General features: G+C 40.9%; 1 protein-coding gene, 1 non-coding gene and 1 pseudogene across 4 annotated transcripts in view; 2 read left to right on the top strand and 1 right to left on the bottom strand.

The window, feature by feature from the left end:
• NCBP3 (nuclear cap binding subunit 3) overlaps positions 1-16393 on the bottom strand; it is a 30025-nt gene extending 13632 nt beyond the window's left edge. For 2 of the 3 annotated variants that reach the window (XM_034640846.1, XM_034640845.1), the window contains exons 1-4: positions 16175-16393; positions 14225-14290; positions 12209-12314; positions 252-377 (exon numbers count right to left, since the gene is read on the bottom strand). In XM_034640846.1, the coding sequence (XP_034496737.1) occupies positions 252-377; positions 12209-12314; positions 14225-14290; positions 16175-16357 (481 nt within the window). In that variant the 5' untranslated portion in view covers positions 16358-16393. Of the gene's footprint in view, positions 1-251; positions 378-12208; positions 12315-14224; positions 14291-14608; positions 14702-16174 lie in introns of all 3 variants that reach the window. The other variant, XM_034640847.1, reaches the window with a different exon arrangement.
• On the top strand, positions 3214-3316 carry LOC117795877. The gene has a single exon (XR_004620025.1). It is a non-coding gene; the product is annotated as a U6 spliceosomal RNA (small nuclear RNA).
• Positions 6053-7915, top strand: LOC105241638 (annotated as a pseudogene).
• Positions 16394-16632: the final 239 nt, after the last annotated feature.

Below are 16632 nucleotides of genomic sequence, written 5' to 3'. Positions count from 1 at the left end.
GCCAGCAACCAACCTCCTAGATTCCTGGTCATCACATCTGAGATGACTTGGAATACTCATGGAATATGATCTGGCAGATTGGCTAAGGTATTCTGGTTCTCATCAATGGACAACCTTTCTCCCCTAGGCTAAAGGCAGAGGTTAGGGTACAGACGAGTAGTTTCAACCACAAATATTCACCATCTGAGATGGCAAAAACTTTAAAAATCATAAACAAAAGCATATTCAACAAAAAACTTGCGTGTACTTACAGGAGGTATCATCTAACCATTCAATGTGAGCAGGAGGATATTCTTTAAAATAGGAAAAGATATCCTGGGTACTCATCTCATCTACTCCACAAATGTAGATTGTCTCCAGCCTCACTTTGGGGATTGCTAGAAAAACAAGACACAAAAAAGATGATAGAATTTTCCCCACCCGCTATTGCACATCCCACCAGTAGCCCTTTGTAACAGTTCAGATAATGTGTTCAGAAAAGAAATATGCTAGGGGCGCCTGGGTGGCACAGCGGTTAAGCATCTGCCTTCGGCTCAGGGCATGATCCCGGCGTTATGGGATCGAGCCCCACATCAGGCTCCTCCGCCATGAGCCTGCTTCTTCCTCTTCCACTCCCCCTGCTTGTGTTCCCTCTCTCACTGGCTGTCTCTATTTCTGTCAAATAAATAAATACAATCTTTAAAAAAAAAAATGCTAGAAGAGATGATAATTATTTCAAAAGAAATATGACAGTAAGGTAAACTATTTTAATCTTTATCACAGAGCTACAGCATTAAACAAATGATCTAATTCAGAACAAGCATATTAGGCTGAGAAAGATTAAACAAATGGTGTTAGTAAAATACATGATACCTCTCCCCAAATTAACCTGCAGTAATTAAAGCAATACCAAATTCAAGAGGATTACTCCCCGAACTTGACAAGCTGATTCTATAATGTTAGAGTGTATGTCACATAGAGATGTGCAAGAGTCAAAGACAATTCTGAAGAGATGCTGCTCCTGAATATAAAGCAAAGTATGAAACTAGAGTAAAGAAATCCTACAACTCAATAATAAAATGATAGCCCAAAATAAAAATGAACATGACCACACACTTCACACAAAAGAAAATACAAAAGGCCAATAAGCATATGAAGAGATGGTTGATCTCACTAGTAATCAGGAAAATACACATTAAAACAAACAGAAGCTTTCACTGCCTGTCTGTTGTTTAGTATAGCCACCTTCATTAATTAGCTAGATCTTCTGAAAAATTCACTGCAGCTTCTGCATGCTTGCTGCTTCACGTTGTGCTTTTTATGTTATAGAGATGGATGGCTTCTTTCCTTAAACATAACCCAACCTCTGCTAGCTTCAAACTTCTCTTCTGTAGCTTCCTCACCTCCTCCAGCCTTCACAGAACAGAAGAGTCAGGGCCTTGCTCTGGATTAGGCTTTGGCTTATGGGCTGGTTTGATCTTCTATACAGACCACAAAGCTTTCTCCATATCAGCAAAAAGGCTGCTTCACTTTTTATCATTCATGTGTTCACTGGAGTAGCACTTTTAATTTCTTTGAGAACTTTTCCTTTGCATTCACAGCTTGGCTGTTTGGCACAAGAAGCCCAGCCTTTGGCCTATCTTGGCTTTTGATATATCTTCCTCACTAAGCTCAAATCACCTCTAGCTTTTGATTTAAAGTGAGAGACATGGGCCCTCTTTTCACTCGAACACTTAGAGGCTGCTGTAGGGTTATTAATTGGCCTAATTTCAATATTGCTGTGTCTCAGGGAACGCAGACCCACGGAGACGGAGAGAAACGGGTGACCGGCCAGTTGGTGGAGCAGTCAGAACACGCGTAACACTTGTCGATTAAGTTCTCCATCTTATAGGGGAGTGGTTTGTGGCATCCGAAAACAATTACAATAGTAACATCAAAGATACTGATCACAGATCACCATAACAAATACAATAATAATGAAAAAGTTTGAAGTACTGCAATAACTACCAAAATGTGACAGAAATATGAAGTGAGCAAATGCTGTTGGAAAAATGGCACCAATAGACCTGCTTGAGAGTGTTTTCACAAACCTTCAATTTGTTTAAAAAAAAAAAAGTAGTATCTGCAAAGTGCAATAAAGTGAAGTGCAATAAAATGAGGCGTTCCTGTACATGTGATAACATTTAAAAAATAAAATATAAACACCACCATGTATTTTCTAAGGTATTTGTGTACACAAATACCTATAAAAAGGCCTGGTATAATTCACACTGATACCATGTGTTACCTCTGGGTTCCAGGAAGAAAGGCTGAAGGTTATAGTCAAAAAGGAACCTAATGAAAGACCTGTATTCTGAAAACTATGAAACACTAATGAAAGAAATTCAAGACGACACAAAGAAATGGAAAGACATTCCATGATGACGGATTGGGAGAACAAATATTGTTAAAATGTCTATATTACCCAAAGCAATCTACAGATTTAATGCAATCCCTATCAAAAGACTTAACAGCATTTTTCATGGAACTAGAACAAACAATCCTAAAATTTGTATGGAACCATAAAAGACCTCAAATATCCAAAGCAATGTTCAAAAAGAAAAACAAAACTGGAGGTATCACAATTCCAGAGTTCAACTTATATAACAAAGTGGTCGTAATTAAAACAGTATGGTACTGGCATAAAAACTAACACATAGATCAATGGAATAGAAGAGAAAAACCAGACATAAACTTACAATTATATGGTCAATTAATCTTCAAAAAGGAGGAATGAATATACAACAAAAAAGACAGTCTCTTCAACAAATGGCATCCGGAAAACTGGACAGCCACATGCCAAAGAATGAAACTAGACCGCTTTCTCTGACCATCCACAAAAATAAACTCAAAATGGATTAAAGATCTAAATGTGAGACCTGAATCCATAAAAATCCTTGAAGAGAGCACAGGCCATAATCTCTCTGATATCGATTGTAGCAACATTTTTTTAGATACATCTCATGAGGCAAGGAAAATACAAGCAAAAATAAACTACTGGGAATACATCAAAATAAAAAGTTTCTGCACAGCAAGGGAAACAATCAACAAAACTTAAAGGCAACCTACTGAATTAGAGAAGATATTTGCAAATAACATATCTGATAAAGGGTTAGTATCCAAAATATATAAAGAAATTAATATAACTCAACATCCAAAAACTGAATAATCCCCTTTAAGAATGGGCAGAAGTATTTGCTTTGGCTGCACATATAGTAAAATTGGAATGATACAGAGAAGATTAGAATGGCCCCTAAGCAAGGATGACATGTAAATTTGTGGAGCCTTCCATATTTTTTAATGCTAAGAGAAATAACTCAGTCAGAGAAAGACAAATGTGATTTCACTCATATGTGGAATTTAAGAAACAAAACAAGGAAGTAAAGGGAAAAAATGACAGAGAGAGAGAGAGAGAGAGAGAAATCAAGAAACAGACTCTTAATTGCAGAAAACAATCCGATGGTTACAGAGGGGAGGGAGATAGGGTGGATGGGTTAAAGAGGTGATGGGGATTAAGGAATGGACTTGTGATGAGCACAGGGTGATGTACAGAATTGTTGAATCACTATATTGTATACCTCAAACTAATATAACACTATATGTTAACTGGAATTAAAATAAAAACTTAAAAAAAAAAGGGTAGAAAACATGAACAGAATTTCTCCAAAGAACATGAATTTCTCCAAAGAAGACATCCAAATGGCCAACAGACACATGAAAAGATGCTCAACATCACTGATCATCAGGGAAATGCAAATTAAAACCACAATGAATTATCACCTCACACCTGTCAGAATGGCTAAAATCAACAACACAACAATAAGAGCTGACGAGGATGTGGAAACAAGGAACCCTCTTGCACTGTTGGTGGGAATGCAAACTGGTGCAGCCACTGTGGAAAACAATATGGAGGTTCTTCAAAAAGATAAAAATAGAAGTGCCCTACCATCCTGTAATCACCTATTGGTATTTACCCCCCAAAAACAAAAACACAAATCCAAAGGGATACATGCAACATTATTAATAATAGCCAAATTAAGGAAGCAGCTCAAGTGTCCACAGATAGATGAATGGATAAAGAAAGATGTGGTGTATACAGAGGCACCTGGATGGCACAGTTGAGCAACCGAGTCTTGGTTTCAGCTCTGAACATGGTCTCTGGGTAGTGGGATCGAGCTCTGTAGTTGGGCTCTGAGCGGAGTCCGCTTGGGATTCCCTCTCCCTCTCCCTCTCCCTCTGCCCCTCCTGCTCATGCTCTCTCTCTCTCTCAAATAAATAAATAAATCTTTAAAAAAAATGTAGTGTACCCACACACACACACAGAGGAATTATTCAGTCATAAAAAAGAATGAAATCTTGCCATTTGCAACGACATGGATAGAGCTAGAGAGTATAATGCTGAGAGAAATCAGTCAGAGAAAGATAAACGCCATATGATCTCACGTGGAATTTAAGAAACAAAAGAAACAAACAAAGAAAAAAAAGAGAGAAAGAGAGAGACAACCAAGAAACAGACTCTTAATGGTTACCAGAGAGGATGGGGGTGGAGGGATGGGTGAAACAGGTGATAAGGATTAAAGAATACATGTATCATGATGAAAAAGTAAATAAATAAATAAAAGTCAGACCCTCCGAAAAAAGAACCTCAGCCTTACCAGGACTGTGTTATTTTTTTACTAAATATTTTAATACATATCTCACTTAATCTTTGTAGTTGTGCAATATGCAACTATATCAATATATTTTTTTAAATACCTGTGTATCAACAACCTAACTTTATGCTTAATTTCTTAAAAAGATTTGAGGCAAATAAAACATTACATACAAAACAGGCCTGTATAACTCCTCCACATCCCTTCTCTGAAGTAATTCTTTTTTTTTTTTTTTTAAGATTTTATTTATTTATTTGACAGAGATAGAGACAGCCAGCGAGAGAGGGAACACAAGCAGGGGGAGTGGGAGAGGAAGAAGCAGGCTCATAACAGAGGAGCCTGATGTGGGGCTCGATCCCATAATGCCGGGATCACGCCCTGAGCCGAAGGCAGACGCTTAACCGCTGTGCCACCCAGGCGCCCCTGAAGTAATTCTGTTAAGAATTCAATGTCCATTACTCTCATGCATGTTTTCATATGTCTATTTAAAACAAATGAATCTAGGGGCATCTGGGTAGCTGGGTCAGTTAAGTGTCCCCAACTACTGATTTCAGCTCAGGTCATGGGATCAGCCCCTACGTCGGGCTCCATACTCAGAAGGGAGTCTGCTTGGGATTCTCTCTCTCCTCTCCCTTTGCCCCTTCCCTGCTCGCACACAGTCTTTCACTCAATAAGTAAATCTTTTTTAAAAACCCAAAAAACAAAAGCAAAACAAATGAACTTAAAAGTATGTGAATACATTTGGATACAAAAATGTTTAAATACTTGCCGTTTTGTCATTTTGAAGAGTAAAAGATAGGTTTAATTAGAAACCAAATAGATATGGTCAGACTAAATCAGGTGAGTGCTTTCCTGCCAGCCAGATTCATCAAGACTTATGAACTCTGGCAAGTCCTTATTAGTGACCAGTAGTTCAACAGTGAACAGAGCCCAAATACAACTGAGATGGATGTCCGCACTGGACAGGAGCCTTCTTAGTTCTTTAAGCTAAATCATGACTTTGGAAGAAAAAAATCCTATGGGAAGTAAAGACATAGTTCTGAAGAAGGTAACAAGTAACAGGGAGAACTCCTGGTGATGGTAGAGGGCACAGACTGATGATCAGGGAGAAAATATCTTATAGGAGACTTGCTGATCTGATGACAAGGATTTAGTCATAAATGAGACAAGCAGAGAAAATAAAGATCAGAAAAATGACAAAAATAAATATTAAGAATATCACGGCACTATTCTATCAAAACATTAAAACATTAAAAAAAAAACCCTACAGGTGAGGAAATAGCTTAAAAACAAAAGGAAAATAGTATAAGGAACAAAGCTTCTAATCTTGGATGTCTATATTTTGAAGAAGAGAGAATGACATAAAAATCTAGGAATGGGCAATGGACAATCTTGGTCAGAAGAAGCAGGTAAAGATGTAAAAAAGGGATGCAAAAGCCCTCTCAGTCAGCTGGAGGATAAAAAAGGTTCATTCTTAAAAGAGAATCAAACTGACTGACAGTGACAGTGGCAAGATCCACTGGAGGTGGAAACGTTGTTAAGCTCAAGATTTGATGGAAGACTACCAAAAAAGAATGCTCAATACCTCCTCACCTTGCTGACAACGTCACGGCCTAAAATAAAACAACAAAAAAGGCATCTGGATTTATACTCAACCAATGAGAAAGGACTAATGAGGTGGCTGGGACTGCACAAACATGCACGGGGGAATGAGGATTGGACATTTACTGAATACTGACTTATAAGCAAGGTGTGAGGGCATTATCTTGGATTTTGCAGCAGGAAAGAAGACAATGAATGACAAATAGTAGGACACAAAACTCAAATTTTTAGGAAAGCAGATTTCTGAAAATCCAGAGAAAAAGTAGTCAATTCCAAGGCCTCAGACTAAAATGATCAAAAACTTGGGGCACCTGGGTGGCTCAGTCAGTTAAGCATCTGCCTTTGGCTCAGGTCACGATTCAAGGGTTCTGGGATTGAGCCCGATGCTGGGCTCCCCAGGGAGCCTGACTCTCCCTTTGTGGTCTCTCCCTCTCTCTAAAATAAATAAAATCTTAAAAATAAATAAATAAAAATAAAATTATCAAAAACTATGGAATACACTAAATATAGTAACTCAAGTATGAGAGGTGATCCCCAAAAAAGAAAAGGCAGCAGAGCTTAGGGGAGCACAATTTGTCAAAGAACAAACACGGAAGCTAAAGAGTAAACTACTGACTAATATAAGACAGTAAGTGTAAGAAATATAAAAATCCAAGCGACTAACATCAGGCTATATAATGACATGGAAAATCCTGATATCAGCTAAACCAACAGGACTACAGAAGGAAAAGCAAAAATAAAGTCCACACCCAGAAAGGATTAGAAAGAAATACACAAAATACTGACAATGACTGGGTTTGAGTGGTGGACTGTGGGTAGTAACCTTTCCTCTTACTCTACTTTCCAAATTTCTTTGGTGAACATGAATTGTTTGTATAATATCTAATGAGGAAAAGGTTATAGTCCAGAATAAACAGGCTCATCAAAAATGCCAACAGCTTTGTTTTTAAGTGTTTGGAACAACATTGCTTTGGGAAGATGATGCAAGAAAAAGGGCAGAACTGTTGCTCTATTGTGCTATTCTAATAATTGACAGAACAGCTATTATTACATAAGAACTAAAACCCAAGATAGATGACAACAGCTAAGAATTAGTTTTAATAGGTTTAAATCTTCTAGTCAAAAATTACATCCCATTGCACCAACTCAAACACTCAGCTGTGATTTCAGAATTAAGCAGTAATCTCTAAATTAGGTAGATAATCTCTAGAAAGTTGCAGAGAAGGAGTAAAGTACCATAAAGCCTTAAGAAAGACTAATCATGTACTGATTCTCATAAAAGGAAAAGAGAAATTATTCCCCAAATCACAGACTGAAAAGATGTAATTTTCTGAAATTAAAAAAAAAAGAACCAAAAAATGTTTCCGAAGGTGACGACCTCCCCATAAGCCCAGGCCCCTCGACAAGGACCTCCTGTACCCGTGGCCGAAAGAGGGGAAGAGGAAACACAAGAAGCACCCGGTGCAGAGCCCCAACTCCTACTTCATGGACATCAAGTGCCCAGGATGCTAAAAAGCACCACCGTCTTTGGCCACACACAAACGGTAGTTATGTGTGTTGGCTGTTCCACTGTCCTCTGCCGGTCCACAGGAGGAAAAGCAAGGTTTACAGAAGGATGCTCCTTCAGGCGGAAGCAGCACTAAAAGCATCCAGAATCAAGATAAGTGGGACACTATCCCAATAAACAGATTCTGGATTTACCAAAAAAAAAAAAAAAAAAAAACAAGCTTATCAGACAGAATCTATGATCCCTTAAGAAGCCAAGTCTTTCCCATAAGAAAGGACAAGAGTTTACACTAATCTCTTTCTTTTTTGATAGGATTATCCAGACCTAGAAATTCAAGGAATACTATAGATGGTGTTCTTACTTCAAGTTTATTAAAATATGTAATCTAGTGCCTCGTGACAATAAAATGAAATGTGGGCCCGATAACAGAATAAGACTAATAATTCATGGACCTGTTTCATGGCATGATATAGGATTATCTTGTTTAAGATTTACCAACAAGATGTGGATGCAGAAGCCATGCATACCAAAGTGAGGAGGTAAGTATAGCTAAAATGTTGACAGGTAGTTATGATAAAATCAACTGAACAGGCTGAAATAGTCTTGAAATCAACAAGATGTAAAATGATAAGGATAAATAAAAAGGTAATTTTTTAAAAGTGTCTCGAGTACAATATGAGAAGACTGTTTTGATGGGTGCAATTCCTAGGGAAAAACCCTGTGTGCTTAGGTTGACTAGAAGATTAATACAACACTATGAAACAGCTAGGACAGAGACTACAGTAATAGTCCTGCCACACTCCCCATGAATCCAACCATATCTGGAATCAACACCTCATGTTCTGTAGGGCATTTTGAGATTGGAAAGAGTCTAGAGGAAGGAGACCAGAAAGTCATGTCACATAAAGAAAGTTTACGGCATAGCCTGCCTATTCCCTCACCAGAGGTTTACTGTGTGAATAAAGAAAGGACTTAATGTTGTTCTAAGAGTCACACTGTAACTAACAGAAATTACTGGAAAGCAATTTCTGCTCAACATGAGGAAGTATCCAAACATAAAACTGACCACTTATACATAGTTCTTGTGCCTCCACTAGGAAATGTTCAGGTAAAGGCCAAAAGACCATTGAGAGAGAACCTTGCCAAAAGGCCTGCAGCACTGGGTAGGAGGTTGGTCTAGATAACCTCTAAGTCCCTTCCAACCATGAGAGCTTTGATCTTGGGGATAAGGAGACTAAAGCTGCTTGACACTGAATCACTCAAGAGTAGCAAGAACTCTTGATGCAGAATGGTCTAGTGCAACATATCCCAAACTACGTCCCTGCATGCTGGCAGAGAGGTTAGGAGGAACACAGGCCTTGGTAAGACCAGCCTCCAAATCCCAGCCTTGCTACTTACCTAGCTGTAGGACCTGAGTGAGCTTCTCAAACTCAGCACCTTAGTTTTCTCATCAGTAAAACAAATGATGAATATTCTCCCTTCACAGCACTGCTCAAAGGGTAAGTTAACCGACCAGTACATAATACACATTTATCAAGCGGTATCTTTTATTATTATTAGAATTAATAATAATAAGAAGAAATAACTTGAAACCTGGTGTGGCTGCAGGAGTCAAGATACTTATTCCAATGTCCCCATTCTCCCAAGAAGCTAGGCCACTTAGATGACTGCCTGAAGATGGAGAACATCAGATAATGATAACATTTATTGGGCATTTATTATATGCCACTCTAAGAACTGTAACATTTTAATAAAGCCTCTCAATAACCCTATAAAAACTATCGTTAATCTGCCTTTCCAGATGAGGAACCTGAGGTTTAGAGGCTAAATAACTTGCCCAAGGTCACAGAGCTAGAAAGTGACAGATCAGGCTTCAGAATCCATGCTCTTAACTGCAACATTAAAGGCTCTCAATGCTGACTATACATTAGAATTACCTGGGGAGACACAAAAGAACTATCTCTGGGACCTTTACAACCCCACTCCCATTCTAATTTAAATTGATCTGGGAGAGGCAGCAGGGTTCTCCAGAGTTCAGCAACACAATCCTAGGCCATGCTGCCTCCTAGATGAGAGACGAGTTGTAATGAGCAACTTGCTCTAGCTGACAACCCAGGCAGATCTACTGCTTTTTAGAAATATCTTTAGAACCATGAAATCAGGATTGTTTTTCCAAAAAACAGAAACAAAAACTTCTTTTTTTAAATTAAAACTTAACTCTGAGAGTAATCCTTTTCAGGTAGGTATCATTTTTCCACTTGACAAACAAGGAGACTGAGACCTAAAAAGGTTCAATAACTTGCCCACATTCACAAAGGGACTGAATTCCAGGAAGGCTTAGCATGCTAAAGAGTTCCAACAGAGATGAGAGCGAAATTTGAGTGGGTGATTAAGGATGCTTTACAGAGGAGGAAGTGACATCTGAACCAGAGAAAAGCATGGGGTAAGGAAGGGCTTATCAGCAAACTGAACGGGCGTGAATAAGATCAGAGCAAGATGTCCCAAGATGGGAGGCCTGGGTGGCTCAGTTAGTTAAGCGTCTGCCTTCCGCCCAGGGTCCTTGGATGAGCCCGGCATCAGGCTCCTTGCTCAGCAGGGGAAGCCTGCTTTGCCCTCTGCCTGCCACGCCCCCCCACTGCTTGTGTGCACGCGCGCTCTATTTCTCTGACAAATAAATAAAATCTTAAAAAAAAAAAAGATGTCACAAGAAACGTTTACAGGACTAGAAGTAAACAGGTGTGGTAAAACGATGGTGCTTAAAGGTGGAGCTGTGAGAGGCCTCAGAGGTCTACTTGAGCCTAGACCGTATAGGCACATGAAGGCCAAGCTGCACAGCTGTTCTGTTTTCCTAAAACAGAAATCCACTCAAGCAGATGCCTGGAAACCCAGCCCGCACGGGAAGCAAGGTCATATTTCCAACTGGAACTCGTGATGCAGAAAAAGAATAAAGCAGCATCCAGAGTTGAGCTCTGTATCCAAGTTACTCTGTCCACTGGGATGGACTGAGGAGGTTTGGGTTTATGGTATCATATACATACTATAAAGCAACAGAGCGAAGTAATTAAGAGCAAGGCTTTAGAGTCAGAAAACCTGAGTTCAAATCCTGACTACTTTTACTAGTTGTGTAACCCTGGGCATTTATTAAATTTCTTTGAGCCTGTTTCTTTCTTTGTAAAATAGGAATAAAAATATATTCCTCATAGGGTTCTCATGAGAAATGAATAAGAAACGAATGTGTAATGTGCTAGTTAACACAGTGCCTGATAAGACAGCAAGTTCCCAAGACGAGAAACTCACACAGCAAAGCAGAGACCTTTAACGTGCATTCAGAGGGATGCCTCTTAATCCCTTCACAAATACCCAAATTTGCAAATACTACAGAAGGAGACCTTTTGCATTGATGGATTTATATCAGAGTGGAATAATATGGGCTGTGAATTAAAAAAAATAATAACTTTTCCTTTTATTTATAAATTGCTTTGGAAGACTAGGGCAGATTATAATTCAGGGTGAGTTCTAGGAAGCAAAATACCCTAATAAAACACACCAAAAAAATACAAACCTGTATCACACAAGTATTAACGGCTTTCCCCTACCAATCCCAGTATCCCTCTGACTCCCCTAAAAAAAACTATCAGTGTGATTCACTTCCATTACATGTTTTAAAAGGTTTTATTTATGTATTTGAGAGAGAGCGCGCATGTGAACTACCACGCAGGGCGAAAGGGCAGAAGGACAAGGACAGAGAGACTTAAGCAGACTGCACTGAGTGCAGAGCCCAACATGAGGCTTCATCTCATGACCCCATGAGGTCATGACCTAAGCCGAAACCAAGAGTCGGATATTTAACTGACTGTGCCACCCAGACGTCCCACATGTCCATTACATTTAAAGGCAAAGAAAAGTTAGCACTTCCATGATAAAAGCAGAAAATGATCAAGATTTTATAGAAGCATAGGTTCTAATCTCAGCTCTGCCACTAACTGGGTGACCTTCTCTGCGCTTTCTCAGACAAGATGGTCTCTCTTTTAAAGCTACAGCATCTAAAATATGGCTAATAGCAGCTCAACTTTATTTTCTTTCTAAAGATTTTATTTATTTATTTGAGAGAGAGAGTGAGAGAGAGCAGGAGAGCCGGGTGAAGGGCAGAGGGAAAAGCAGACACTGAACAGGGAGCCCAATGGGGGGCTTGATCCCAGATTCCAGGATCATGACCTGAGCCAAAGGCAGAAGCTTAACTGACTGAGCCATCCAGGTGCCCCAGCAGCTCAACTTTAAACACATCACCTCAGAAATAGACGCTTCGAAAGTCCCTCCCCTTGGGAGTGCTCGGATGAGGACTGGACATGCAAGGCAAGGACAGAAGCACAAGGCAGGGAAAACCCATTCTCTGGGGAAATGCAGAAAAATACCCCCCAACACACTGTACCTTTCTTCATCATGTCTCGGTCCAAGGCGACATTTCTTTGGGCAAGATTTACTTCTGATCGAAAATGGAAGCGCTTGGCTCGCTGTTCTTTCTTTTCAATTGCTTCCTAGAAAAAGCCAAAGAAGTGACACATGGAGAAGGAAAGTTAAATCACAAATGCAACATAGTGCTTCAGTGACAACCCTAAAGTAAATCAGAAGAAATAAGCAACATTGTGCTTTAATAATTTTTGCAGAGAACTGGATATTCACAGTCAATGACCAGGAGAGCATATACTAATACTGCTATAATTTGTGATTAACTCTGTGATTCAATGCTTATCACTTTGTCTGGGGCATGGCAGGAACTCAATGAATATTTATTGATTCAACGAGTAATGAATGCTTTAGTTCTCTGACATTTTACTGATTATTAGGAATCATGCAAACAAATTACAACTAAACAATCTCACTCCAATCTTCCAGGTGCAGAAACTGAGGTACAAAAAAGCCAAAAGGTTTGCTGGAGATACTTTGGCTAGTAGGGGGGCAGATCTTCTGATCTCAGTGCTATTTCTAGAAGCCCCACCACCACCCCCATTTCACATCATCTGTGTGCATGGTAATCACACCTATCACATTATGTCTGCCTGAGCAGTCCATTCCCTAAAGTGTTTTCCCTGTTTAAAAATAACACTGAGGCAAAGAAACTCTCCTCTATTCTAAGCTTGTGTCCATGGAATTGCCAGTTTTCATCTTTAAGTGACAAGAAGCCCTGCTACTTCACTGAAAAACAAAGTAATCAGCTTCATAAGTTTTTTTCCAAGAGCTAAAATAAGTCCAGGTCCAACTGTGGGTTTCTGATAGCTCTTAGGAACTCTTCACTAATTGTACATTGACTTTGCCACACTAATTGAAGGTCTGACTACAAGAAAGCTTGTGGGGATTGGTAAAGCAGCAACACTTTGTTATTCCCCAACAGTTATGCCAATTTTCTTCCCAGTGCAAACAACAAATCTACCTTTCCTTAGTAACAACTTAAGCCCCAATTCTGGGGGAATTTCCCACCCTTTCCCTCATACATGTTTCATATAATGGCTAACTGTACAAGAGTAAGAAGAGAACAATCTACTTCTTTTTCAATTATAGTAAGAAAACATCTTCACTTTACTGTATTTTCTTGCCTGTCTAAAAGATGACTAGTTCTTTCTTTTGGCCTTTAAGCAATCTGAGACAGATTGAGACCCAGATAAGATACAAAAAGGTAAGCATGACATATTTCTTTTTATTTTTGTTTTTATCTGCCCAATATAGCTAAACAGTACTATTACTCAGAATTATAATTCAAAATTCTGTTCTAAACTTAATTGCACACATTAAAATCAGAATCAATGTCCAAGCTGGATACCACCAATTAAAGCAACAAATGTATACGGACTGTTTTTAATAAGGAAAATAATAGGTTAGCTCTGTAAAGAGTTACTGGAAAGCTGGTAACCTAGTAATAGCAGTCACTAGATAAAAGGCAATACTCTTAGGTACTGAGAATAATTCGGCTGACTCGGCCTTCAAAGTTTAGACAGCCACACAATCAGGAAATCCTATTTTTCTAAGCCTGCGACCAGTGAAGTATAAAGACATTTACTAACAGCTATATGCCAGGCACTTTTCATGCTTTGTTTCATTTAAAGTGGAAACAGTATTAAAAACAGTATTTAAAAACACATTTTTAAAGAGTAGACATAACATAAAAAAAGCATTCCCAGTGCAGAACTTTTTCTTAGAACATGGTTAAGCACAGGCAACTAGGTCATGGATTTTATCTTTTCATAAATGTAAGAACACAAATGCTGCCTGTATGTTTTCAGGATGCATGAAGGCATCATTGTGTAATACAAAATTTAAGTTAAAAAAATGTTTTAATCAAGCAATAAAAGAAAAAAGGAGGTAAAGAGTAACTGCTATTCCACAAATCCTAAGGACCAAGTTCATTCAGTTCACTGGCTTACCAAAATGAATAAATTATGGTCTGTCTTACCTTGGAGGTGACATCAATTCCGGTGATGAAGCTGCCAGCCTTGTTTTCATATCTTCTGCTTGTGTCCTAACACGAGGGGGAAGAGTGAGAAATGCTAACAACAACTGAAGAAAAACTATGGTAAAAGACAGCCCCACAACGGATTCCTTTTGGATAGTCATTCCTTTCAGCAATCCTTCCTCACCCTGACAACCCTTTATTTATTATGAGGAAGCCTGTCTCAGTAACTCCAGGTAGTACACAATCAACCACTCTAACAAGAAGTCTTTTCTAGATCAGACCCTGTCCAAAACCTTAACTAAGTCAATCTGCTGAAGGTATTTATGGAAATGAAAATCTACAGGCTTTCATGAAAAATGTCCAAGTTAAGTAAGGCACACTCACTCATCTCCCCAGCCCACATTGGACAAATTCATCATGTCAGACGGAGCACAAGTCTTCACCAAAATGCAGAAAGTCCAGACTCCCCTAGACCTCCTGGGAAAACACAGCACAGTGCAATGAAAAGAGGATGGGATCTGGAAGCCGAAGACTGAAGTCACAGCTCTGAGAATCACTAATTACTTGACACTGTACAATTCCTTTGGCCTCTCTGGGCCTGGGTTTCCTCCACGGTATCTGCCTACATTCCCGACCTCTTTAACTGGTCTCCCATTTGCTCTACAGAACTCTCTATTTCTCCGACAAAACAATTTTGTTCCCATCTCAGAGCCTACTGTTGCCCCTGCTGCGAATACTTTCTTCCAAATCTGCTCAGGCTTCAGCTTAAATGTCACTATTAGAGGACTTCCCTGCCCATCCTACCCCATTTGGTTTCCCCGCTCTGCACACCTTCCCTGTTTTCTGCACTCTCTGTCCCAATAACATATTTTACCTTCTTCTTAGCATTTACCACTATTAGAAATTTTTTCTTTGTATCCTCCAACTAAAACTCTCCAGGAGAGAGTTTAATCTTGATCTTGATCAAATGCCTAGGATTGTGCCTGGCATATAGTGGGGGATGCAGTAACTGCATGTTGCACTGAACGAATAAAGGGATATCCACTTCAAAACTGCAGCGATATTTAAACAATATAATGTGGTAAATGGTAAAATGCCACTATGTTAATTGTTATTACCAGAGTCATTATCATTTGCTATCTTTAGTGATCCTATCTTCCTCGCCTTTTCCCACAATTTCAGTTTAAAAGCCAGACTTGCTGATATGTGGTAAAAAGTAGTTCATGTTACATTAGAAATCAAGTACGTAAGAGTCATGCAGGCCTGAGACCAGCACTAAGAAAAGGAACACAGGACCACCAGACCAAAAGCAAAAAGCAAAACACCTCTCCCCACCCGTGTGATAAAAGACGGACCACCGACCACTGCCGGTTCGCTTATGTTTTGGTCTCACCAAGGGTCACACTCTGGGGCCACGGTGTAGGTGCTACAGAGCAAGTGGAATGGGGACAAGATGACTCTCAAGTCCCAAAACAAACACTAAGTTTCTGCTGCTGACAAGTCCAACCCTCGAAGAGAAACCGCCGAGTGCTATATTTTAACAAACATCAGCTCCAACGGAGACCCTGATGCAGGCGTCACCCGACAGCTCCTCTAGTTCCCGCCCGGGGCCCCGCCTTTATCTCAAACCCCCAGACACTCCAGCACCTCCTCGCTCACCCCCCTGCACAGCCTGGCTCAGAGAGGCAGCAAAGGGGGTGTCCTCAACTACCCCTAAGTCTCCCCCATCTTCTCCAGCCCCCTCAACACTCATTTCCGGGAGCCCTGGCGTCCTTCTCCTGCTCCCCGTCTCTCCTCAAGCCTGGCGCCTCCGCCCCCTTAGCGCTCACTCCCCTCTTTCCCCTTCCCGACTCCCCCCGGCCCAGGCGCAGGCCGCCTCCCCTACCGGCCGGCTCCGCCGCGGGGCACTAGCTCAGCGACCTCCTCCTCGCCCCCGCCCCCAGCCCATACCGGGATCAGTTCTTTCAGCGAGCGCCGCACCGGCACAATCTCCAGCTCGCCCTCCTCCACCTCCATGGGCTCCGGCTCGCCACGCTCTAAACCAGCGTCCGCCTCAGGCGACGGGAGCCCTAGAGCCGGCCCCGCCGGGGCCTCTGCCTTCACCGACACTCGCAGGCCCCGTACGGCCGCCATAGCCGCCTGCCGGCCGCACCACTGAGAGCCCGCCTCCTACACTTGCCAGCTAGAGCGCCGCCGCCACTGGCCACAGAGAAGGCGCCGCTGCTCCCTAGAGTGTCACCTACTTCGGCTAGAAGCACCACACCCCTCCCCCTCGACGCCGCCTCCCCCTGGTGGCAGGAGGAACCCAGGACAGCTGGATGGGGACCTGGTGAGGAGAAGGCGGGCCCGAATGGGAACGGGGGCGGGGTCTCCTGGAGGGGAGGGGCCCGGGGGAGAGCGGTGTAGCC

Source organism: Ailuropoda melanoleuca, chromosome 13 (assembly GCF_002007445.2).
Source record: "Ailuropoda melanoleuca isolate Jingjing chromosome 13, ASM200744v2, whole genome shotgun sequence".
Taxonomy (NCBI): Eukaryota; Metazoa; Chordata; class Mammalia; order Carnivora; family Ursidae; genus Ailuropoda; species Ailuropoda melanoleuca.
Note: the sequence above shows the minus strand (reverse complement) of the source record. Positions and strands in the feature narration are given on the sequence as shown.